A 25,691-nucleotide genomic window follows, 5' to 3' on the forward strand; every position below is an offset into this window, starting at 1 on the left:
CTCACGCGGCCGACGTTTTCGGCCGTCGCGGTGCGGCACGGGATCGAGCACCACATACCCACTACGGGCCCGCCGGTCTACGCCAGGGCCCGCCGCCTCGACCCAGCCAAGCTCGCCGTGGCGAAGGCCGAATTCGACGCGTTGGAGCACCTCGGCATCGTGCGGCGCTCCGATAGCGCGTGGGCCTCGCCACTGCACATCGTGCCAAAGCCGGGGGGTGGATGGCGCCCGTGTGGCGACTACCGCCGTCTCAATGACGCTACCACCCCCGACAGGTACCCGATCCCGCATATTCAGGACTTTTCCGCCCGTTTGGCAGGACGGGTCATCTTTTCGAAAATTGACCTGATACGGGGCTACCACCAGGTACCTGTCCGGGCGGCCGACGTCCCGAAGACGGCCGTCATCACGCCGTTCGGCCTGTTCGAATTTTTGTGGATGCCATTTGGCCTCAAGAACGCGGCCCAGGCGTTCCAGCGCTTGATGGACGGCATGCTGCGCGACCTGCCGTTTCTTTTCGTCTATCTGGACGACATCCTCGTCGCCAGCACGTCCCACGCCGAGCACCTCCTCCACCTCCGAACACTGTTCAGTCGCCTCAGCGAGCACGGCTTAATTGTCAACCCGGTCAAATGCCACTTCGGCACGACGACCGTTGACTTTTTGGGCCACCGCATCACCAAGACCGGGGCCGTGCCGCTGCCGACCAAGGTCGAGGCCATCACCACGTTCCCGCGTCCCCGTTCCATCAAGGCCCTCCAAGAGTTCCTCGGCATGGTGAATTTTTATCACCGATTCGTGCCCCGCGCTGCTCAGCTCATGCGGCCCCTTTACGAGGCCCTCCGGGGCAAGCCGGCCAGGCATGACATTGTTTGGTCCGCGGCCATGGACGCGGCCTTCGACAGCGCCAAACGGGCCCTCGCCGACGCAACGCTGCTGGCTCACCCGGTACTCAACGCGCCCATCGCCCTCACTACGGACGCCTCCAACTACGCAGTGGGCGCCGTCCATGAGCAATGGGTGGACGGGGTTTGGCAGCCACTCGCTTTTTTCAGCCGGCAACTCCAGCCGAACGAGTTAAACTGCAGCACGTTCGACCGCGAGCTGCTCGGGCTATTCCTGGCCGTTCGCCATTTCCGACACCTCCTGGAGGGCCGCCCGTTCACGGCTTTCGTCGACCACAAGCCGTTGGTCTACGCAATGGCTAAGGTCACGGAGCCGTGGTCGGCCCGCCAGCAGCGCCACCTCTCCGCCGTGTCGGAGTTCACCACGGACATCCAGCACGTCGCCGGCAAAGACAACGCCGTGGCCGACTGCCTTTCGCGGGCCAGCGCGAACGCGGTCCACCTCGGCGTGGACTTCGCGCTCATGGCGGCGGACCAGACCACCGACGCCTCGGTGCAGGCACTCCGCGCGGCGGACACGGGCCTCCGCCTGGCCGACATCCCCTTCGCGGGCACCGTCCTGCTCTGCGACGTCTCCCAGGGCCAGCCTCGCCCCATCGTGCCCGTTTCCTGGCAGCGCCGCATCTTCACCTCCATCCACGGCCTTTCTCACCCGGGCCGGAAAGCTTCTCAGAAGCTGGTGTCGGCGCGTTTCGTCTGGCACGGCCTTCGACGAAACATCCGTGACTGGGCCAACGCCTGCACGGCCTGCCAGTGAGCCAAGGTCCACCGCCACACCCAGGCCCCGCTAGCACCTTTCGCCGTGCCTGAACGGCGTTTCGACCACGTCCACGTGGACCTGGTGGGTCCCCTGCCCCCCTCGCGGGGGTTCACCCACCTGCTCACCATGGTGGACAGGACCACCAGGTGGCCGGAGGCCGTGCCCCTCACCTCCACCACCACCGCCGACGTGGCGCAGGCGTTCATCGCCACCTGGGTCGCGCGCTTCGGCGCACCAGCAGACATCTCGTCCGACCGCGGCCCACAGTTCACGTCTGAGCTTTGGGGCGCAGTCGCCCATTCGTTGGGGGTCACGCTGCACCGCACCACGGCCTACCACCCCCAAGCCAATGGGTTGTGCGAGCGGTTTCACCGCTCCATGAAGGCCGCACTCATGGCCGGCCTTCAGGACGACGGTTGGGCCGACCGGCTGCCGTGGGTCCTTTTGGGCCTTCGCACGGCCCCCAAGGAAGACCTCCAGGCGTCCGCCGCCGAGCTCGTCTACGGCCAGCCGCTCCGCGTCCCGGGCGAATTCGTGCCCGACGCTACCAGTCCCTGGTCCGCCGCTCGCCAGCGCTCGGACCTCCAGGAGGCCGCCCGACGATTTGCCCCCGTGCCGACGTCCCGCCATGGTGGCCCCCAGTCCTACGTCCCCCCGGCGCTTCGCACAGCGGAGTACGTCTTTGTGCGTCATGACGCGCACCGGGGGCCACTCCGGCCGCCGTACGACGGGCCCTTCCGGGTCCTGCGACGGGGCAACAAGTCTTTCATCGTCGACTTCGGCGGCCGGCCGGACCGGATTTCTGTGGACCGCCTCAAACCGGCGCACATGGACGTCGACCGACCACCACGGTTGGCCCTTCCTCCGCGGCGAGGCCGCCCCTCGTCCACAGTTCCCCCCGCTCGACCACCCACCACCACGTCGGACCCCTCCCCACGACCCGCCAGGGGTCGCTTCGGCCGGGTCATCCGGACCCCCCTTAAATTGACCCTGCCGGTGCAGGTCGATTCTGGAGGGGCGTGTGTAGCGGTTACCGCTGGATGCACACAATCGCCTTGCACCGGCCAGAACACGGCCAGACGCGCCTCTCCCGGGCATGCCCGGACTCACTGTTCCCGGGCACGCCCGAACCTCCCGGGCACGCCCGGTCTCGTCTTTCCCGGGCATGCCCGCTCTCGCATTTCCAGGGCTCGCCCAGAGCGTCCGGGCATGCCCGCTATCGCCTTTCCAGGGCTCGCCCAGAGCGTCCGGGCATGCCCGCTATCGCCTTTCCAGGGCTCGCCCAGAGCGTCCGGGCATGCCCGCTATCGCCTTTCCAGGGCTCGCCCAGAGCGTCCGGGCATGCCCGCTATCGCCTTTCCAGTGCTCGTGCAGAGCGCCCGGGCACGCCCAGCCTCGACTTGCCAGGCCGCAGCCAAACACGCCCGGGCAGGTCCAGACTCGCCTTTCCAAGGCTCGCCCTTGATACCCGGGCATGCCCGGTATAGCTTTTGCCGGGCAAACTTCCCGACATAAATGTGTATATATATTGCTGCCCGATAAACGGGCTTTTGAGAGTACCCGAGTGTGATACATTTATTAAACCTACTCGGACGAATTTCCATCTTTGGTCGCATCAATTCTTTCAACTCGCGTTGGAGCCCAGCTCCTTCATATATATATATATATATATATATATATATATATATATATATATATATATATATATATATATATATATTGTTACGGACACGGCTTAAGATGTTGCTTGACCGAGCGGAATGGCCGCCGTGTTCGCACAGTTTACCCGATTCTACTCGAACGTTGGCCAAATCGCGCTAAGCTAAATCAATGATGGAAAGGACACACGACTGGGATAAATGAAACGACGCAAGGGGTACAGTTCTCAAGACCTCCGGAGGAGGATATAATTAGTGGTGGAGAAAAGGGGTAGATTACAAGGTAATGAGGTAAAGACGCTGGAGAGATAGGCACTTAGACACAATTTTATCTACAGACAGACCACAGACAAACGGAACAAGACTGACTTACACAGGGATTGATGGCAGGGAAGGACAGGCAGTCGATAGCACAAGGTGCACCTTGGCTCAGGGACAGGAATAAAGCACGGTCCAGTCCAGAGATGCGGGGAGGTGTCACAGCGCTCGGAGGTGGCGTCCTTCTCTCTCCAAGCTCAGGGCGCATCTGACGTCACCTCCCTATTCCTGCGCATGCTCAACGGGGAGTGACACGCCCTCGGCTGCTTGGCTTCGCCCCAGATGGGACCGGTCCGCCGCTCCCATTGGGTGCGGGGGTTACCGGGCTCCGCCCTTGACGAGGAGCTGACAGCGAGCCCCTACGTGGTAACCCCGTCGAGCACATGTTCGATGGCGGCTCGTTGGAAAGGCCTGGTGCCCTACCAACCAAGCCGGAATGAGGACGCGCACTCCCCGCGCCGCCGCCGTTGCTGTTGTTGTTGTTGTTGTTGTTGCTGAACCGTGAGGAAGAGCTGCGGGGAGGTATTGGGAGGTCCTAAACTTCCTAACGGTGCCATACAATCACATTCTGGTGCAACGAAGAGTCAGAATTAATGGAAACGAACCCTTAACTGACATAGACTAAGAATAACTAGCAAGATGTCCTATAGTTGTCTACGTGAGATGCGGTGGACCTGGATGCGACATTTAATGGGGGAAATAGGGGGAGGTCGGGTCTACAGAGTGTTGTTTACAGAAAATGGGACTAGGGAATGGGGGATTGGGGATAGTTGGGAAGTATTGAGGAAATAGGGGAATATTTACAAGCGGATATGGATGGATCCAAATCCCATATCCGCAACATTGCACCCTCCTCTACCTCGGGGCGGCCCGACCCGATAAATTTTTACCTACTTTAGTGTGGCACTCAGATGTAGTTCCCTCTACTATTAACTCAACCCTGAGTGCGACAGTTTTACAGATGTTCACAAATGAGTAAATATGTCCCCCTGCGACGTTGCACCCTTCTCCTCACAGAAACACACCCACAGGATAACCGAATCGCGGAAAGCATCCTCAAACTAAACATACAGCCGGTAGGGAGCATCATTTACACAAGACTGATATTTACACTACGATCCAGGACCTGTTCTTTGAGGAACACATGCAGATGTTATGCATAGAGAGAGCACGCATGCCAGCATCGATACACCAACCCACGAGTGCCCTGTGGCCCTACGGCCTTTAATAATGTGCAGAGCACCCCTTCCAAGCACCAAAAGCACCACCCCATACGCAGTCAGCACCATCCGGTGCACCAATAAAGTGTTCAATAAAAATGCACAATTAAGTGTCCATGGTCACCGGTGGTGTCGCAGCCGGCCAATGTTCTGCCGCTGGTCTTGCCTTCATGGAGTGCACTTGGCCTTCTGGCTTCTTTAGAAATAAAGAAAGGCACCAACCGCGTCCATTTCTGAATTGTGGCCGTCAGGGGGGCCAACTAAAAGTGGTTCACCTGTATGGCATAGGTGCCACGTTGACCCAGAGGTCCATCAACGGGTGGTGCTTGCCCGCAAAAGAACTGCGGTCCATTGTGGGCGGCCACAAAAATTGCGGTCCATATGGTGTATCGATCCAGGCAGCAAGCAGCGGAAGTACAGGCCCACAACTGCGGAGCCAGCACCTCTCTCTCCTCTCTCTCTGCCCCAAAGCCAGATCCTCGGAGGTGGGAGACAAAAGAAGACAAGTGAGTAAGGTGGTAAGGGCGCAAAAGTGCATGCAATATAAGGTAATGCACACTGGGGGCACATGGGAACCAGGTGAGACAGGTACGTTCCTACCGTACGCCCCCCCCCCCCCCCACCAGGTAACCTACATTGCCCCTCCCTTACCCCTTACTGTATCCACAAAACACAACACTACCCATAAACATCTACTTTACACATCAACAAACGTCCCTACTGTCTTCCCCGTTCCTCCCATAAACCAAATTCGTCTTCTCTCCCTCCTAACCAATCAAATTTGCCATTTCCAACTCTCATCAAAATTTGCCATCTCCAACTCAACATCAAAATTTGCCATCACCAATTCATCATCAGTCCCTCCTAAGGAGGGAGAGATGGAATCACCCCAATGTCTCATCCACGTCGTGATGCGTCTCACAAATCCAAACAGCAATTCTCCCTTCCTGCAACACAGAACAAAGGAACACAGGTGTGGAGTCATCATCCTCACCTCAGGTAAGTGGCTGCGTATGGTGCGACAGGTTCATCAATCCTAACTATTTCCTAAATGACTTTAACAACTTTACATTACCCGGGGTCTTTCCCTGCCAATCCATTGGCCAACTTACACTATGGGTTCTAAAAACCAATTCCCATTGACCAAACTGTGGTGCTTCTCAAGTTGGGGTCTCACTCCCCCTATTCATCACTCGGTGCCCCCGCACAATTTCGGTGGCTGGGTCGTGTGACGCTCCTAGCTGGTCCGCCCACCTGCACACCTCCACCACTGTTGTTGCCTACCGAGCTCACCTGCTCCTCACCCTAACCTAACTAACTGGGGAAGGGCCTCTCGCACTCTCACCCCCTCAGTGCCCTCTCTGGCACGGGCTGCCCGATCCACACCCGGGATCCTCAGGCACCCACTGACACTAACGGCTCCCAGAGCCCACCTGCGGCCTCACCTGGCTGACATCTAACAGTGGCGGAGTGCCCAACCATTCACACTCATACTAACAGGCCACACGACCAGCCAATTTCACCACACCAATGCACCCATCCACAATACCATTCTGCAACCGCACCACAAATGCCAATATCCAACCACAATTTACCTATACCTTCTAACTATTCTTTAAACTACCCTCCCCGGGTACTCGTGAAAAGGGGTCCACTCTTCCCCCATCCACACCTTCGCACCATGCACACCACTCCGTACCACTTACTCCAACTCTCTCCACACCACTCATTCCAATACTCCATGTATTCCACACACCTGTGCTTGCACACCTGTGCTCTCATACTTGGTGCCGCCTGCACCCTTCTCTCCCCCAAGCGCATTCGCGCTGATCCACAACACTCACTACTCATACACTGCTCCACACACCTGTCCAGTTCTCACACAGCATCATCTCATCTAACTACTCCCCTCTGAAACTTGCGCTTCCCAGTCGTCCCTTTAAACTATTGCGCTCCCTCGTCATTATCATCCACTCTAATCTACCTGCGTCCCCACTACAGGTATCAGTCACTATCTAAACCTTAACGTTACCTAATGTCATCTTCGCTAGATCCCTACACACAATATCCTAACCCACCCGGGCTAGTTTTCACTGCCATACACCCCATAATCTATAGCGCATTTGCCCCATCTTCATGGGAAGGGTGGCAGGGATGCCACCCTTACCCACCGGGCCCATCGCTCATCAATCCCCCAGTCTTCTGGCACTAATAAGCCCCCCTTATTCAGAGGTACTGGGTCCCGCCTCGGCATCTAAAGCCGAGGCAATCCACGGGGGTGCCTGCTCGCCGGTGTAAGGCCTTCTAGTTTCCCGGGGTCTGGCGGGGGGGTGTCTGGGGTCGGCTAACCCGCTCCCCCCTGGGCGGAGTTAAGGACCTCAACCGCCGGGGATCATCCCGGCGCGTGGCTCGACAGTGCCGCGCCAGGTGACCCAGACGGTTGCAAGTATAGCACCTCACCTGATAAGGTGCTTGTCTCCGGAATTCCAAATTCCCCCCCCCTGAAGGTCCGAATTGGATTACCCGCTCGTGGTCCACCGCGGGCCACTTCCGGGGCCGCCTGCCATGGTCCAGGTCCCGCCAGGCGCTGGTCCACCAGCCTCCGGACCATGGCCGCCAGGTCAGGACTCACGTCGGGGGCAGGCCCCCTAAGGGGCCCGACCTCCATCAGGGGTCCCACCTGGCGGACCGCCATTGCGTGACGCTCGCTCCCCCGGGCCAGGGGCCTCGCGGCTTCCCAACGGGCTGCAGCGTCAGCCGCCTGGCTCAGAGTCTGCGGGCGCCACATGGCGAGCTGTTGCCGGAGCTCAATATCCGGGAGGGCCTGGATAAAATGGTCCAGCGCCAGGCTTTCCCGGGAATCCACTGCCATGTTAGCATGTGCGATCCCCACTGCGCGGCGAATGTCGTGGGCAAGTTCCCCGATGGCTTCCTGGGGCTTGCGTTTTCGCAGCGCGAGCTGAGCTTTAACAAGCTCGCTCTGCTGTTCAATGCCGAATCGATTAATTAGGGCATCGCGGAGGGCTGGCAGGGTGAGAGCACCCGGTGGTAATGCCGTCAGCACCTCCGCCGCCTCGCCGCGCAATGCGGCCACCAGGTGTACTCCACCTTCGTCCTCACCCCAACCGTTGCCCTTACACACACAGTCAAACTGCGCCAGGTACGCGCGTAGATCACTCTTGCCGTCATACGGCGCGAGTGGGACCTTGTGGGACCACCTCGTATGCGAGTCGTTGCCCGCCTGCCGGACCCCGTGCGTCGCCCCTTGCGGGGTCAGCGCGGGGCCGAACCGGCCGGGCCCCCACAGTACATTACCCCCAAGGGGCTCTCGTGCCTCCCCTGTCCCTCTAAAAACTACCCCTGTTGGTGTCGATGCATGGGTCACACTTCCGCAACCCGCTACCCATTCCATACCACCACAACCTTGCTCACTCACACCTCGCACCTCTCCCATCACCGGACCCTCTCGCTCACACCCTCGTTCCATACCCTCCGGACCAGCCATACACCTCACTCTTGGCCTCTCACGAACATCCGGGTCCATCTCGACCCCCAAGCTTATTAAATCACCTGGCGCATCATACGCACGACCATATTGGTCACCACTTACACCGGGTCCTCTTTCTCTTCGCTTCTCCTCCATCACCTGCGAATCCCTCATCCGGTTAATGAGCACATCATCACGATCCGAACACAGACTTTGGACCAATTCTTTTACTTCCTCCTTTATCTCTTTCTTATCCTCTCTCCGTCGCTTCTTAATTTCGCTCACCCCTTCTTCCACTCCTTCTAATTTCTGCTTCACCTCCTTCATCTCCTCGTGCGCCCCCTTAAGTTCTTCCTCTAACTCCACCTTATTTTTTTCTATGTGCTCCCGCACCTCCCGCTCTTTAACCTCCATCACCTCTACCACCTTGTTCATTTTCCTCGTCAGGTCCTCATGTACCGTCTGACACTCTTTTTTAATTACCCCTACGTCCTTTTTCATCTCCTTCTGCGTCGATTTTAAACCCTCTATTACCGCTGTGTTCTTCTTTACCTGGTCCCCCAACTCCTTTTGTCCCACTGTCAGTTGTTCTACTCCCAGCGTCAACTCCTCTATACCACCTTGCAATTTTACAGTCCCCTTTCTCACCTCCTTCTCCATGCGCTCCTTACAGTGCCTCACCTCCTCGCGCACTCCTCCGACCTCCTCACTCACACCTCTTCTGATCTCCTCTCCCATCACTTGCATCTCCTGCCCAGATGCCACCCTCATCTGCTCCATTTCCTCCCTGTGAGCATCCAATTTAGTTTCTACCCCCATTCTGACCCCCTCTATCTGCTGCCCCATTTTTTTAACTTCCCTTTCCGCTTGGTCCCTTATGTCCCTCAATTTGCCTTCCATACTGTTTTCTAACCCCTCTAACCCCTTTTTCATCCCTTCCATTTGATTCTCTTGAGCGGCCATTCTGTTTTCTACCCCCATTAACCCATGTTTCACCCCTTCTATTTGATTCTCTTGAGCGGCCATTCTGTTTTCTACCCCCATTAACCCATGTTTCACCCCTTCTATCCCATTGTCTAACCCCTCTAATTTCTTGTCTAATCCCTCACCGGTACCCCTCGCTTCGTCCCTCATTACCCCCATTTGGCCCTCCAATCGCTCACCCTGAGCATCCATCCGGTTCCCCATTACCCCCATTTGCTCACTCTGAGCCCTCATCTGCTCACTCTGCAGGTTGAGGGACGCCTGCATTTGTACCATAAATTGCTCCATGAGGGCCTGCATTTGGGCCATCCCTCCCACTTGTGCAGCGGGTGCGGCCGCCGTAGCCATGTGCGAGGCGCCATTTTGCGCGCCCGTCACCTCGTGCGCGAGGACGCCATTTTGCGAACCTGCCGCCCTCACTGCTTCGCTCTCCTCATGTCCCTCAATTTGGTCCTGGATCGACCCTGCCTCACTCTCCTCTACCGGAACCCAGCCGTCTTGATCTGCCATAGCGCGACTTCCAAAATTCGGGTTTTTATTTTAAAACAAACAAATTTCACCGTTAATAATTTCGAGCGCGTGAAGCGCGCTTCGGGTCCAATCCCACTTCCCGACACCAATTGTTACGGTAATAACACAATTGGTGTCCAAAATTTGGGCTAAATAAATTTAGTCCCAGGTTCGAATCCCAACTCCTGACAACCAATTGTTACGGACACGGCTTAAGATGTTGCTTGACCGAGCGGAATGGCCGCCGTGTTCGCACAGTTTACCCGATTCTACTCGAACGTTGGCCAAATCGCGCTACGCTAAATCAATGATGGAAAGGACACACGACTGGGATAAATGAAACGACGCAAGGGGTACAGTTCTCAAGACCTCCGGAGGAGGATATAATTAGTGGTGGAGAAAAGGGGTAGATTACAAGGTAATGAGGTAAAGACACAGGAGAGATAGGCACTTAGACACAATCTTATCTATCCCAGACAGACCACAGACAAACGGAACAAGACTGACTTACACAGGGATTGATGGCAGGGAAGGACAGGCAGTCGATAGCACAAGGTGCACCTTGGCTCAGGGACAGGAATAAAGCACGGTCCAGTCCAGAGATGCGGGGAGGTGTCACAGCGCTCGGAGGTGGCGTCCTTCTCTCTCCAAGCTCAGGGCGCATCTGACGTCACCTCCCTCTTCCTGCGCATGCTCAACGGGGAGTGACACGCCCTCGGCTGCTTGGCTCCGCCCCAGATGGGACCGGTCCGCCGCTCCCATTGGGTGCGGGGGTTACCGGGCTCCGCCCTTGACGAGGAGCTGACAGCGAGCCCCTACGTGGTAACCCCGTCGAGCACATGTTCGATGGCGGCTCGTTGGAAAGGCCTGGTGCCCTACCAACCAAGCCGGAGTGAGGACGCGCACTCCCCGCGCCGCCGCCGTTGCTGTTGTTGTTGTTGTTGTTGTTGTTGCTGAACCGTGAGGAAGAGCTGCGGGGAGGTATTGGGAGGTCCTAAACTTCCTAACGGTGCCATACAATCACATTCTGGTGCAACGAAGAGTCAGAATTAATGGAAACGAATCCTTAACTGACATAGACTAAGAATAACTAGCAAGATGTCCTATAGTTGTCTACGTGAGATGCGGTGGACCTGGATGCGACATTTAATGGGGGAAATAGGGGGAGGTCGGGTCTACAGAGTGTTGTTTACAGAAAATGGGACTAGGGAATGGGGGGTTGGGGATAGTTGGGAAGTATTGAGGAAATAGGGGAATATTTACAAGCGGATATGGATGGATCCAAATCCCATATCCGCAACAATATATATACTGTATATATATATATATATATATATATATATATATATATATATATATATATATATATATATATATATATATATATATATATATATATATAAATAAATATACATGCATACATACATACCGGTAATATTTATTGATTCATTGATTGAAATCATTTTTACATCCCCCCCCCTCCCCCTTCTCAGGAAGCGATACCAGGTGGATATGGCACGACATGAGGTTCTCGCCCTATACCGTAGGGTCTTCAGAGTGGCTCAAACATGGCAGGCACAGTCGGGCCAGGCGAGTGACACGCAAACTGAGAAAATATATATTGAGGAAGAGGCGAGGACGCTGTTCCGCAAGAATAAGCAGGTCTGCAAGGAAAGATGGACAGGCACTTTCAGCTGTTTAATGGATTTGTAAAGACTTCCATTGGCATTCTCACGAGAGTTTTCTACATCTTAAAAGTTGATGATCGCAATCTGCTCACCATCACATTATTATGAGCATTTGTTTTGTGATGTATGACCCTGGGTGTGAATCACATGTGTTGCGAAGCCTGTAGGTTGCTTGCACTGTGTATGAACATGGCCTGATACATTATACAAAATATATAATGCCAAAAGGTATATAAGCTTGTTACTTTCTAACATAACAGGGCTGTGTGGAACAGACTTGTAGATAAAGTTATACAGATTCAAAACAACCAGAGTAGGATACACCTGTTGACCCCCTGTTGTGCCGTTGATATAACACCAGGTGGGTTGACTCAGCCTGTCATCCTTCCGAGGTCGGCAAATGAATACGAGCTTACTGGAAATAATGAGCTATTTGAGTATCCTGCATCGTGATGGCGACCCATTCAGGATAGGACCATAGGGCAATGCTGTCTGGAACAATGCTTGTTTGTCAGCCCAGTGTATGTATGTATGTCCCTCACAAATGTCCACCAATCAGAGCTGAGGTTCTGGTCACATGACAGGGGGACAGCAGATCCTCCACTCAGCAGACCCACGCCGGGCTATGCCGTTGTTTGACTATCGGTCTTGTTTTTCAAAAATAAATTGTGAGGGCTGAACACAACACGAAGAAATGGGATCGGGGATCATTTAATATTACCTTTCACCGAGCTGCAAAGGCTTAGGCCCCAAAGAGCGATTTTAAAATCCAACTTTTTCTAAAAACACTCCCTGGCTTCACTGATGAACTTTTTTTATTTGACAAAGATCCGTTTGGCCATCTCTGAGAAAAAATGGTGACACAGACAGACAGACAGACAAGCATCTCTCTTATAGTACAGATTGTTACAACTGTCATCATTGAATCTGCATTTTCAGGTGCTGATGTGCGCACAAGACGGGACTTTTTAGACTTACAGCATGTACTTGTGCACTTTATGTTACAATTGCAGGTTATGAGTTTCATGCATAATTCTGGAACTGGAGGGATAGATATGATGATAGGTGCAACCGAGGTACGATCACATCTCCAACAAGGGTCTACCAAAAGGTACACATGGCCAAAAGTATGTGGACAACCGAACATCACACCCGTATGTGCTCGTCAAACATCTCATTCCAAAATCATGGGCATTAATATGTGGGACGTGGTCCCCCCTTTGCTGCTATAACAGCCTCCACTCTTCTTGGAAGGTTTTCCACTAGATGTTGGAACATTGCTGCGGGGATTTGCTTCCATTCAGACAAGAGCATTAGTGAGGTCGGGCACTGATGTTGGGCGATTAGGCCTGGCTCGCAGTCGGCGTTCCTATTCATCCAAAGGTGTCCGATGGGGTTGAGGTCAGGGCTCTGTGCAGGCCACTGAAGTTCTTCCACACCGATCTCGACAAAACCATTTCTGTATGGACTTCGCTTTGTGCACCGGGGCATTGTCATGCTGAACAGGAAAGGGCCTTCCCCAAACTATTGCCATAAAGTTGGAAGCACACAATCGTCTAGAATGTCTTTGTATGCTGTAGCGTTAAGATTTCCCTTCACTGGAACTAACGGGCCGAGCCCGAACCATGAAAAACAGCCCCAGACCATTATTCCTCCTCCACCAAACTTTACAGTTGGCACTATGCATTCAGGCAGGTAGCGTTCTCCTGGCATCCGCCAACCCCAAATTCGTCCGTCGAACTGCCAGATGGTGAAGCGCGATTCTTCACTCCAGAGAGCGCGTTTCCACTGCTCCAGAGTCCAATGGTGGGGAGCTTTACACCACTCCAGCCGACGCTTTGCAATGCGCATGGTGAACTTAGGCTTGTGTGCGGCTGCTCCGCCATGGAAACCCATTTCATGAAGCTCAAGATGAACAGTGATTGTGCGGGCGTTGCTTCCAGAGGCAGTTTGGAACTCGGTAGTGTGTGTTGCAACCGAGGACAGACGATTTTTACGCACTACGTGCTTCAGCACTTGGCGGTCCCATTCTGTGAGCTTGTGTGGCCTATCACTTCACGGCTGAGCTGTTGTTGCTCCTAGACGTTTCCACTTCACAATAACAGCACTTACAGTTGACCAGGGCAGCTCTAGCAGGGCAGAAATTTGACGAACTGACTTGCTGGGAAGGTCTTCTTTCAGTCTTATTATTGCTCCTGAACCATGACCATGTCTTCTTCTGGTACCACCTTTGATTGAAGTCTCACAGTATCTGTGAAATACTACATCCACTCTACTACAGGGTGCTCAACTTTGTACAATAACTCCAACAAACACATCAACAAGGTCCCCAAAGGTGGCAGCTCCCTGAGGTTTCCCCTATGGCAATGACTAGTGCCTGACCATCAATAATAAGTGATGCCTTCCCACAATGATCTGTAGCTTTAATGACAGAGGGGCAAGGGATACCTGCAGTAAGTACCTGAGACATTATTGCCTTTGACCCAGTTCTAGGGCTTCCATTAATTTCTCCTAGAGCCTGTGGCACTGGCAAGAGTTCATGTTTTAATACTTCAGAGACGTTGACATCACGCCAAGCTTCATCAGCAGTGATCAAACATTGGTGCAATTTTCTCTCTGCCTTGAGTGACTTCACCTTCCCTGTAACTGAATCAATGTGTCCCAGTAAGGAATTCTGAACTCGGCCTTTCTTTTAGCACAAGGTAGAAGCCTTTCCTCTTCAAAATTGTTCAGTCAATCGTGTCCCTTCTTGTGAGCTTCCAGCAGATCTTCAATCACCTTTGTGGCTAGATCTGTGGTTGTAATGCTTTTCAGAACTTCGGGACCATTCATTGAGAACAGGTTGAAACTCTGTTAAATGACCGTGGGAAAGCCGTCTTCGTCCTTGTTATCTTGTGGCTAAATTAGACCACTACTTCATGAGCGACTGTCAACAGTCTAAACACAAATATTTAAATACTACAGACATTGTTCATTGTAGTGGGATAATAAGCATAAGGCTATGCAATGAGGAACATCTTTTGTACACCGCTCCTTTCCTATTCCACCTCCAGTCACAGGATGACGTCGGGGCCCGGCGATGACATGTGCCGAAAGGAAGTACTCAGTCTTCATTCCGGTTGTTTGTTTTCTTTCCTTTTTTTTCTTTTTTTGTCCGGGCGATATCTCAGCCATCCTTTGAGCTAGGAAACTGAAATTTGGGCACAATAAATAGTGAGGACATGCTTTGTTTTTTGATTAATCAATTAATTACTTAATTATTATCGATTTATTAAGTACTTATTTATTTCCTTTCTCATCTAGGCGATATCTCAGGCACCTTTTGAGCTAGGAAGCGGATATTTGGACACAATAATGACCAAGGGATTTGTCTGTAAAGGGTATTTTTGATTTATTGATTAATCAATTAATTGATTAATTATTTAATTGTTTGATTTTTAAGTTACAGATTCAGATGAAACGGTGGTGGTTTAGGTATTCTATTAGCCAATTGATGAATAATTTCATTATTTTACCATTATTATTTATTTATTTTCATTATTGATCAATTATTTATTTTCTTTCTCTTCTGGGCAAAATCACAGGCACCTTTTGAGCTAGGAAGCTGATATTTGGACACGACAGTGACCAAGTGATTTGGCTATAAAGGATTTTTTTTTTTTTTTTTTTGTATACAGAATCGAGGCTCGTGAAAGAGCTAACATTTATCACACAAACAAATCAAACAGACAAACAAAATATATAAAAAGAGGGAGCGGTTGACAAGATGGGGAGAGAAGGGGGAGCACACAAACACAACATTTGAGAGCAGGGGCATCGGGAGATGTGTGGGAGGGAGAGGGCTTGGGGGGAGGAGGCATGGGGAGAGGAGGGGGGGGGGGAGAAGTATAAATCACAAGGACACCAAGGACTTCCAGGAAAGAAGTTGGTATTTCAAAAAAGTGGATTTGGGGTGAAATTAGCGGGGGTAGAAAAGATCAAGGTTTTGGATGGGGGAAGATAAGAGATGGTGGTGAACAGCTGTTTTAAAGACCTGGAGGGAGGAGTGGAATTGAAGAGACTGAGGGAGTTTGTTCCAGAGGCAGGATAAAAGAGGAATGAAGGAGTGAAGGTGAGCAGAGAGTCTTGATTTTGGCAGTTTAACCATAAGAGGGTTGCAGGCAGATCTTGTGCGACCTGTAGGAATATTTGGGGGACAGAGCCCAGAGAGAGCTGGGGGGAGCAAGGCCGGAGAGGAGTCGGTAGAAGACGGAAAGACCACCAACCTGCCTGCGGTGAGTGAAAGGCCCTCGGAGTTAGCTTCATCGCGGGAGATTCCAATGATTCTGAACGCTTTGGTTTCAACAGCGTGAAGACGAGCTAGGTGTGAGGCAGGAGCACCAGCCCAGAGTGGAGAGCAGTATTCCATTGAGCTGCGGATGAAAGCCTTGTATGTAGTGAGGAGCTCAGGTGTGCCAAGGAAGGACTTTGCATGACAGAGGATGCCCAGTCGGCGACTGGCTTTGGAGGCCAGATTTGAAATGTGGTTTTCCCAGGAAAGATCATGGCAGATAGTGAGACCCAAAAGCTTGAGTGACAGAACTTCTTGGAGAGGATTATTCAGAAAGTAGATGGGAGGGTTGTCCAGTCGGTCTTTTCAGAGAGACATCGTAAGAGTGTGAGATTTGTCAGGATTGAAAGACATGTTCCACTTGTTTGCCCAGTCTGTGATTTTGTCCAGGTCTGCAGAGAGTGAGGAGGCTGCAGACTGCCGATCTGAGGGATGAGGAATGGAGCAGCAGAGAGTGGAGTCATCAGCAAAGAGATAGAGAGGATTTTCAAGAGAGTCAGAGAGATCATTGATTAAGACCAGAAAAAGCACAGGACCCAGAACACTGCCTTGGGGAACTCCAGCCTGAACAGGAAGAGGAGATGAGAGAAACCCATTTATTTATTGATTAATCAATTAGTTATTTATATTTGTGATTAATGGCTTATTTAATTTCAAAAAGCTCCAGCTTCGGATGAAACACTGGTAATTGAGGTATGCTATCAGCCAATTGATTGAGAAACTATTTTACGATTACCATTTATTGATTTTAATTGTGCAATTAATCAATCAATTATTGTACACCTCTCCCTCCCAATACCGTCTCTACAGTGCATTCAGAAAGTATTCAGACCCCTTCACTTTTTTCACATTTTGTTATGTTGCAGCCTTATGCTGAAATCGTTTAAATTCATTTTTTTTCCTCATCAATCTACACTCAATCTATCACATTATGTCAATGTGATATTTCAGTTTTTTCTTTTTAATAAATTTGCAAAACTTTCGAAAATCCTGTTTTCTCTTTGTCATTACGGGGTATTGAGTGTAGATTGATGAGGGAAAAAATGAATTTAAACGATTTCAGCATAAGGCTGCAACATAACAAAATGTGAAAAAAATGAAGGGGTCTGAATACTTTCTGAATGCACTGTATGTGTGGCAGTGCCGTGCTGGATGATGATATTTATTTATTTGGCATGGGGACGGTGTACTTTTAATGTATCTGTACTTGTTTACCAAGTTACTATATGTGGAATAGTGGGGCAAAAAATGTATGCACCATATAGCGTCTAACTTTAGTGAGGTTTCTTTTGTGACTTTCAGCTTCATCACATTCATTGAAAATCATAAAATAAAAGCAGTAATTTATCATTGTCAAAGAAGTAAACAAGCCTCAGCTTGGATAAAAAGGAAACAAGTAAGTAAGTAATATACAGTATCAGGCCTTTATCTGATTAATTGTACACTGCTTTTATACAAATGGTCCAGTTTCAGTGATGGCCATCTTGTTTTCTTGTGTATAAGAACTTAAACTGTCCTTTTTTCAGTTTGGCAGACAGTAGAAATTAATTCAGCACCCCAAAATCCTTTGGGAAAAAATTCCTTCCAACTTCTACTCAAAAATGTCTACTATGGTTTTCTACTACTATGGTAATGTCTACTACTACTATGGTTATCGGGCCACTTTACCCAAATTTGGGACGAGACTATTAACGCTGTAGAACTTTGCCTAATTCATTTACAAATGGCTGACTGTGTTAAAGTTTGGATATACTTACTTCACATTCCATCTGAGTAATACAGGACTTTCGAAATGACGTATGTGTTGGTTTGGCGCATGTGTTGGTTTGGTGGATGTGTTGGTTTGGAGCATGTGTTGGTTTGGCGGATGCATTGATTTGGTGCATGTGTTGGTTTGGAGCATGTGTTGGTTTGACGCATATGTTGGTTTGGTGGATGTGTTGGTTTGACGCATATGTTGGTCTGGTGGATGTGTTGGTTTGGCGCATATGTTGGTTTGGTGGATGTGTTGGTTTGGCGCACGTATTGGTTTGGCGCTTGTGTTCATTTCGCGGACGTGTTGGCTTGACGCATATGTTGGTTTGGCGGATGTGTTGGTTTGGAGCATGTGTTGGTTTGGAGCATGTGTTGGTTTGACGCATATGTTGGTTTGGTGGATGTGTTGGTTTGACGCATCTGTTGGTTTGGTGGATGTGTTGGTTTGGCGCACGTATTGGTTTGGCGCTTGTGTTCATTTCGCGGACGTGTTGGCTTGACGCATATGTTGGTTTGGCGGATGTGTTGGTTTGGAGCATGTGTTGGTTTGGAGCATGTGTTGGTTTGGTGCATGTGTTGGTTTGGTGCATGTGTTGGTTTGGTGCATGTGTTGGTTTGGTGCATGTGTTGGTTTGGTGCATGTGTTGGTTTGGTGCATGTGTTGGTTTGGTGCATGTGTTGGTTTGGTGCATGTGTTGGTTTGGAGCATGTGTTGGTTTGGTGCATGTGTTGGTTTGGCGAATGTGTAGGTTTGGTGGATGTGTTGGTTTGGTGCATGTGTTGGGTTGGTGGATGTGTTGGTATGTTAATGAGGACTTTTCTGCATGCGCTGTGTGTGCATTTTGAGTGACTTGGTTCTGCTCACCTGGCACTTTTAACCTGCCGTTGCTAATGCAAAATCTGTAATGCATCCTGGATGCAAATCAGACTCACGGAAATATAGAAAATACGAGAAATGTCCGTGGATGAGAAGTGTTGAGCTCCTATAATTTCCTGTTAATACAAGCGAGCGAATACTATAAAAAAAAAAAATCGGTTTCTAGCTTTTGATTCGTGAACCAATTCAGTGACCCAATATGCAAATCTTACTATAATTCACCAAATGTCCGTCTGTCCGTTCGAAGGTACCGCAAAATTGGCTCAACCGATCGCAACGATATTTTGGGTGGGTATTCCTGGGACCCCTGGGAGTAAAATAGGCTATATTGTTTTTCCAATTTTTCCAGTTTTCCAGTTTTTCCAAACACGATGGAATAATATTTACCGATATGAACAGTGATGTGGCTTTTGTTGAAATTCTACGTACCAGGAGAGAGTAGATCGACTCCTGATGAACTCTTCCTATATAAATGTGCGGCTCCGAAGTAACACGGCAGCGTGTGCAAAGCGACTGAGAAACAGGTGTAGCGGCCGCTTCCGTGTTACAGATTCGGCGCGCACTCTTCACACATAAACGTGCGACTGAGAAAGATGTGCAGCGGCCGCTTCTGTTTTGCAGAATTCAATCTTTTTTCAAAATGGGCACCATGTACTGTTTAGATTTTGATGATTTGCATGTGATGTGATTCAACAGATGTTTATATGAATCGTTTAAAATAAAAAAAGCCTTCTGATATTTTGCCTTTTCATTTGGGTTTCCCAATTGAAGCCCCGCCCATAGGGCGGGTACCGTTGCTAGTTCTTAAAATTTCAGGTCAATCGGAAAATTGATGATTTTAAGTGATGCTGACCTTTGACCTTTTGACCAAATTATTGCTTTGCCTTACTCCATATTCTCATAATAAAGCTTTGTTGAAAATTTGCTGACAAAGCTGAAATGTTAAATTGATATTTCAGGTCAATTGGATGAAAAATGGCGATTTTACATGATGCTGACCTTTGACCTTTTGAAAAAAATCATTCATTTGTCTTCAGTGGCACTCCCAGAATAATTGTGAGCTGTGTGCCAACCCTGAGTTTGTTTCATTATAACTTCTTTGCACGTTATAATAATATGAACTACATCTGGTGTTTGGTTTGAAATCATTTTGCTCTGCGCCCTCTTGTTCATCAGTTACAAGACTTGGGGAAAATCAGATCCTGCATTGAAGAATGTGAAACGAGAATTGAACTTGGTAAGTGTTTTTATTTTGTTTTCCCAAATATGGCAATTTCATCCAACTTGTCTGCAAGGTTAGTTCTTTCAAAAGTTCACAGTTTTTGAAGTATACAGTGCATTCAGAAAGTATTCAGACCCCTTCACTTTTTTCACATTTTGTTATGTTGCAGCCTTATGCTGAAATCGTTTAAATTCATTTTTTTCCCTCATCAATCTACACTCAATACCCCATAATGGCAAGGAGAAAACAGGATTTTAGAAAGTTTTGCAAATTTATTAAAAAGACAAAACTGAAATATCACATTGACATAAGTATTCATACCCTTTGCGATGGCACTTGAAATTTAGCTCAGGCACCTCCCATTTATCTTCATCATCTTTGAGATGTTTCGACACCTTGATTGGAGTCCACCTGTGGTAAATCCAATTGATTGGACATGATTTGGAAAGGCACACACCTGTCTATATAAGGTTTCACAGCTGACAATGCATATCAGAGCAAAAACCAAGCCATGAGGTCGAAGGAACTGCCTGCAGAACTCAGAGACAGGATTGTGTCGAGGCACAGATCTGAGGAAGCCTACAAAAAAATTTCTGCTGCATTGAAGGTTCGCAAGAGCACAGTGGCCTCCATAATTCTTAAATGGAAGAAGTTTGGAATAACCAGGACTCTTGCTAGAGCTGGCCGCCCGGCCAAACTGAGCAATTGGGGGAGAAGGGCCTTGGTAATAGAGGTGACCAAGAACCCGATGGTCACTCTGGCTGAGCTCCAGAGATCCTGTGTGGAGATGGGAGAAACTTCCAGAAGGACAACCATCACTGCAACACTCCACCGATCTGGCCTTTTGGCAGAGTGGCCAGACGGAAGCCTCTCCTCAGTGACAGACATATGAAAGCCTGCTTGGAGTTTGCAAAAAAGCACCTAAAGGACTCTCAGACTGTGAGAAACAAGATTCTGTGGGCTTTCATGTGTGACTGATTGGGTTCATGTCTGGTGACTAAGGAGGCCATGACATATGGATAACATTAGTGTCATGCTCATCAAACCATTGGGCGACGACACGTGCTCTGTGTATGGGGGCATTGGCGTTTCTTCTCTTGTAGCCAAGGTACAGGCAAGCAGGCCTGTACAGCATTTATATACATGACCCTATGCATGCTGGGATGTTATCTTACTATAATTCACCAAATGTCCGTCCGTCTGTCTGTCTGTCTGTCTGTCCGTTTGAAGGCACTGTAAAAACTGCTGAACCGATCGCAACGATATTTTGGGTGGGCAATCCTGGGATCTCCAGGAGTAAAATAGGCTATTTAGTTTTCCCAATTTCAGCTTTGGTCTCCAGCATTCTCAGGTTTGGACTCCCGCATAACATTCGCGTTCGCATAACGTTCATTGTGACGATGTTTTCATGGTGACAATGTTGTTTTCCTGGGTGCCGCACAAACGGCTGCACCGATCGCTGCACCGATCGAACTCGGTGACCTCGGACAAAGACCTTTTATAAGGACATGGGTTGAATCCCTGCTTGAGAGAATTCCAAACCCCTCGCTCCCCGCCATCACGGCCGTCTCTCCAACTTACAATCCCACGAGATATGCAGAAAGGACGACCCAAAACCAATATAAACATCATTAAACATCATTCGTATATAAACATCATTAAAAGTAAATAATGACCTCGGCCAAAGTTCAAACGACATTTAATCTCTACATGAGAGAATTCCACAAAGCTATTTGGCCGGTGAATATGCTAACAGATCACTGTCTCCATCGATCTTGCCAAAGCCGTAACAGCTATCGGCTCAAAATCCTTTTTACTGTTGATTTGGTAGTTTTTACAATTGAGGAAACATTAACAATGTTGTTAAAAGTATATTTTGTGATTAATTGAAGATATGTTGTTTGGAATGAAAAAAGAGATATCGAGTTCAAGTGAATGACGACATGCCGTGATGGTTTCTACTTTTTGAACGTGAACTTTGCGGATCGCCATATGCAGATTCACCACGGACCCACGATCGATGTTTCTATACGTGAATGTACCCGTTTGTTTGCGAACGGGTACGTTTTTCATGGACGTCCTTCACGAACTTGCTGTCCATGTCTGACGTGCGACTGAAGGGGCTTTGGGAATGTGGAATTTATTGGTTTCATGCTTTAGCATTCGCCATATCTGCATTGCCTGTTTGCTTCTGGCCTCCCACCCGCGTGTAGCACGGGTATCTCCCTAGTTTGCTTAATTAACACATCAGCCACACCTGCATTGCTTGGTGTCCCTCATTTACCTCGGTGTTTCCATTTTTTTTGTGCACTACCTTTACATCCCAATGCATCACTGCATTTTTACGGCGTAGCCCATCGGGCAAAACCGTCTAGAACAGTGTTTGTCCATCCGTATGTATGTATGTATGTATGTATGTATGTATGTATGTATGTATGTATGTATGTCCTCTCAAACGTATACCAATCAGAGCTGAGGATCTGGTCACATGACAGGGTGATGTGATTACGTCTGATGTCATTATGGCGTATTGCGGCTGACTCTCCACACACCGCCATTTGATTTATATGCCGTTCTTGTCGAACATATCGTCAAACCTAATCTAGTGGGTAGAAGGGGGGTCTGTGCACCCCCCTGAAATCAACTTCTAATCAATGTCTTTATATCAGAAAAATGCATAGAAAACGATTAGCTATTATATGTTAAAAAATTCGAAAAGTGTCCCACATATCATTTTAATGCAAATTTATGCAAATTAGTGTCGCCATTACAGAAAAATACAATTTTCACTATATCTCAACTAATACTGCAGATAACTGCACAAATAAGATATCTAGACCCATTTTGAGGGTCAAAGATAATTACAAAAAGCACTGAAAGATAAAGTAAATGTATACATGGTAACATGTTAACCTGCAAATTCTTAAGTGCCTGTAATACCAAGAATTTGATTTGTCACTATATCTCAGTCAACGTTACACATTAAGAGGGACTTTTGATGGCAATTTTACCATATTGGTGCTATATTTTTGACCAAATGACTTCTACCACATTCATCATTCATCATCCTCGCTTTCAATGAAATCATCAAAGTCAAACTCGTCCTCTTCTTCTTCCTCATCTTCGCTGTCCACCTCTTCATGATCTCCACAGTCCAGTAGATCAACCAGAGAAGCTGGTCGGGCAGGACCACAGGACCACACCGGTTCCAACAGTCCTTCATCAGTCAGCGTCCATCCCTGTCCTTCACTGTAGGGTTTTTGCTTTTCTATGAAGGGTTCATGAGCTCGCTTGTACAGTGCGATCATGAGCACGTGTGTGAGCACGTATTTAGGACCCACTTCTGACCCACTTCAGCCGTGGCTTCTTCAGAGCGCTTCAGTAGTTCACAAACAACAGCATTGTCAGTGATTAGTTGGTGGATAAGCGTGAAGTACTCCACTGTTTATTTTCTGGGTGGGGGAGTCCCAGTTGCAGAGATGAAGCCCCCTAATCCAGGCACGGGCTGTTTGCCGCTGCTGCTGATAAACCTGCTTAAGAGCCACACATAATACTCTTGCATCTTGTTCATCCTACATAGACAGCGTCGTTCTCTGAAGGTGGTTTGAATGATGAGCCATCTGGAAACTTTGGGCCAATGTGAGTGAAGTGCAAGGGTGGGAGAACTTCTGGTGTGTCGACTTTCAAGCTACGCTGACATTGCGACTTGTCGCTGATAGGCAGCATTCTCTTCTCGTCATCTGGCTTTCCAACTCCGGTTTCACTTCCTGTATCATGATCCCTCCTGCACTGTTGACAATGTTGCTGCCGTGTACACTCGTAGTAATTTTATTCAAGTTGTCCCACTCACAGTGGAATACGATGTTGTCCTCTCCTGTCATAATTTGAGGTGTCAGATGTGTTGATAATTCATCCAGGGCAGTTTCTAAGTCTAAACCAAAATCATAGCTCTCAGAGTGGCCAAGCCTGTGCAGTATCATGGTGAGTTGCTTGCTTCGGAACAAATGTCTGGCAGTCACACAGAGAAGCACATCCTTCGGTAATTTCCATTGTCCCTCTGACACTGCAAGGGACAGGTCTTGCCCAATGGATGACACTAGACGCTTCATCTTTGCGCTCGTCTCCAAGTCTTCTTTGCCAGCTATAACCATACTGAGGAACCGGATGAGGTCAGCAGGTAGGAACTTCTCAGAAGTGAGCTCCATGTCGTCGACTGTTGGGGGCCACGGAAGGTCTTTGGACTAATTGAAAGCCTGTAGAATATTGCAACGAAGGAGAGCGACGTCTTGGTACTTGTCCGCGCTTCCGGGAGTGAGCTCGTGCAATAGCATCAGAAACAGTTATTTCCGAACTGTACACAAGCCAGAATGAAATTGCATCAATTTTGTCATGATCGACCTTTGTGAAGGAGACATGGTCTTTGATTGGGTCCTTGTGTAGGCGTTTCAGCAGTTTCACAGAGCGATAGTTTGAGTTCTCATATCCATTCCTTTTCAATTCTTCGACAGAGCAAGCGCAACAAAGATAACTGTAAGATCTCATTGTTTTGGACGACATGAGTTTGAATGTGCTCCAGTAGTGCGACAAATGCTTTCTGGTAGGCGGCTGACATGCGAGCATGCTCGGTACTATTTGCTTCTTCGGCTTTATGAACCCTGCGCTCGTAGTTGGCAAATGCTGTGCGGAAAGATCTTCAGCATGATGGATGATGTTTGGCCTCAACAGTAAAGAGGTCTTTGCCTTTCACTCGTCGATGAAGTTGAACCAGACCCATTTTCTCGGCCCGTGATTCAATTTGCTCCCATGCATTTTCTTTGTTCTTCCAAGATGAGAAGACTTCAGGTCGCTCAGTTTTGCGGTTTCCACCTTTAATCTCTTCTTTGTCACAGAAAATGCACTCTGGTGGGAAGATGGGTCCACCGGAAGACAATCTACGAGGGGAGTGATTCCTCTGCGAAGTTGATGCTTCTGGTTGTGTATCATCTCCCAGCAGATTGAGGTTAGCAGTAAAGCGCTGATAACACCGACGGTGATACCCAACACCTTCCAGATCATCAGGAAGGATTGCAGGTATCTGATGGCACACTGATTGCATGCGATATGGGGACTCATGTGATTGGCGGAGACGTCGGTCCCGGATCTTATGAAGCTGCTGTAATTTTTCACTTGCAGTTCCTTTAACTGTACTGAGGGGTGTAAAACTACCATTATCAGATATGGATGGCACATGAAGGATGCATGTTGGCAGAGTGCTCAGAGACTGCAGAATCTTTTTGCTCACGTTTTCTTTTGGGCATGATGACAATACAGTGTGCATTAGTCTTTCGTCATTGCTTACCTGGAATTTAAAAGAAAACGTACGTATAAGTATTAAGTACAGATTTGTAGGCCTAAATTTACTCGGCCAAATAAGTTTCTAAAAATCACCCCCAAATCGTGAATCGCTGACCTACCTATTAAATAGGACCCTAAGCTCAGCCTAAGTCATCTGATGCAACTTATGCAACCTAATCCTATCAAAATTTTATGAAACACAACTATTTTTTGCTTGTTTGTTTTGTTCCTTTTTTTTCCAAGTTCTGTGACCCTCAAAACATGGGTTTAGGGACTTTATTTGTGCGTTATGTGGAATATTGGCCAAGATATGCCAAAAAAATTATTTTTCGCTAATGGCGGCCCTAATTTGCATATTATGACGTCATGGAGACATCTGGTCACTTCAAGAATTGTTTAATCATGATCGTTGACCCTCAAAATGGGTCTAGATATCTTATTTGTGCAGTTATCTGCAGTATTGGTTGAGATATAGTGAAAATTGTATTTTTCTGTAATGGCGACACTAATTTGCATAAATTTGCATAAAACTGATACGTGGGACACTTTTTGAATTTTTTAACATAGCGAATCGTTTTCTACGCATTTTTTCTGATATAGAGACATTGATATTGATTATGATATAGAGACGGACAAATTAAGC

At 49.0% G+C, this 25,691-nt stretch overlaps 1 protein-coding gene across 2 annotated transcripts in view; it reads left to right on the forward strand.

The window, feature by feature from the left end:
* Positions 1 to 25,691, forward strand: part of LYRM1 (LYR motif containing 1) — a 66,485-nt gene that overhangs the window by 28,389 nt on the left and 12,405 nt on the right. The window contains exons 2-3 of one of the 2 annotated variants that reach the window (XM_078774201.1): positions 11,340 to 11,504; positions 19,669 to 19,729. In XM_078774201.1, coding sequence (XP_078630327.1) covers positions 11,355 to 11,504; positions 19,669 to 19,729 — 211 coding nt within the window. In that variant the 5' untranslated portion in view covers positions 11,340 to 11,354. Of the gene's footprint in view, positions 1 to 11,335; positions 11,505 to 19,668; positions 19,730 to 25,691 lie in introns of both variants that reach the window. The other variant, XM_068110654.2, reaches the window with a different exon arrangement.

The sequence above is a fragment of the Myxine glutinosa genome, chromosome 3, assembly GCF_964187855.1.
Source record: "Myxine glutinosa chromosome 3, kmMyxGlut1.1, whole genome shotgun sequence".
Lineage (NCBI taxonomy): Eukaryota > Metazoa > Chordata > Myxini > Myxiniformes > Myxinidae > Myxine > Myxine glutinosa.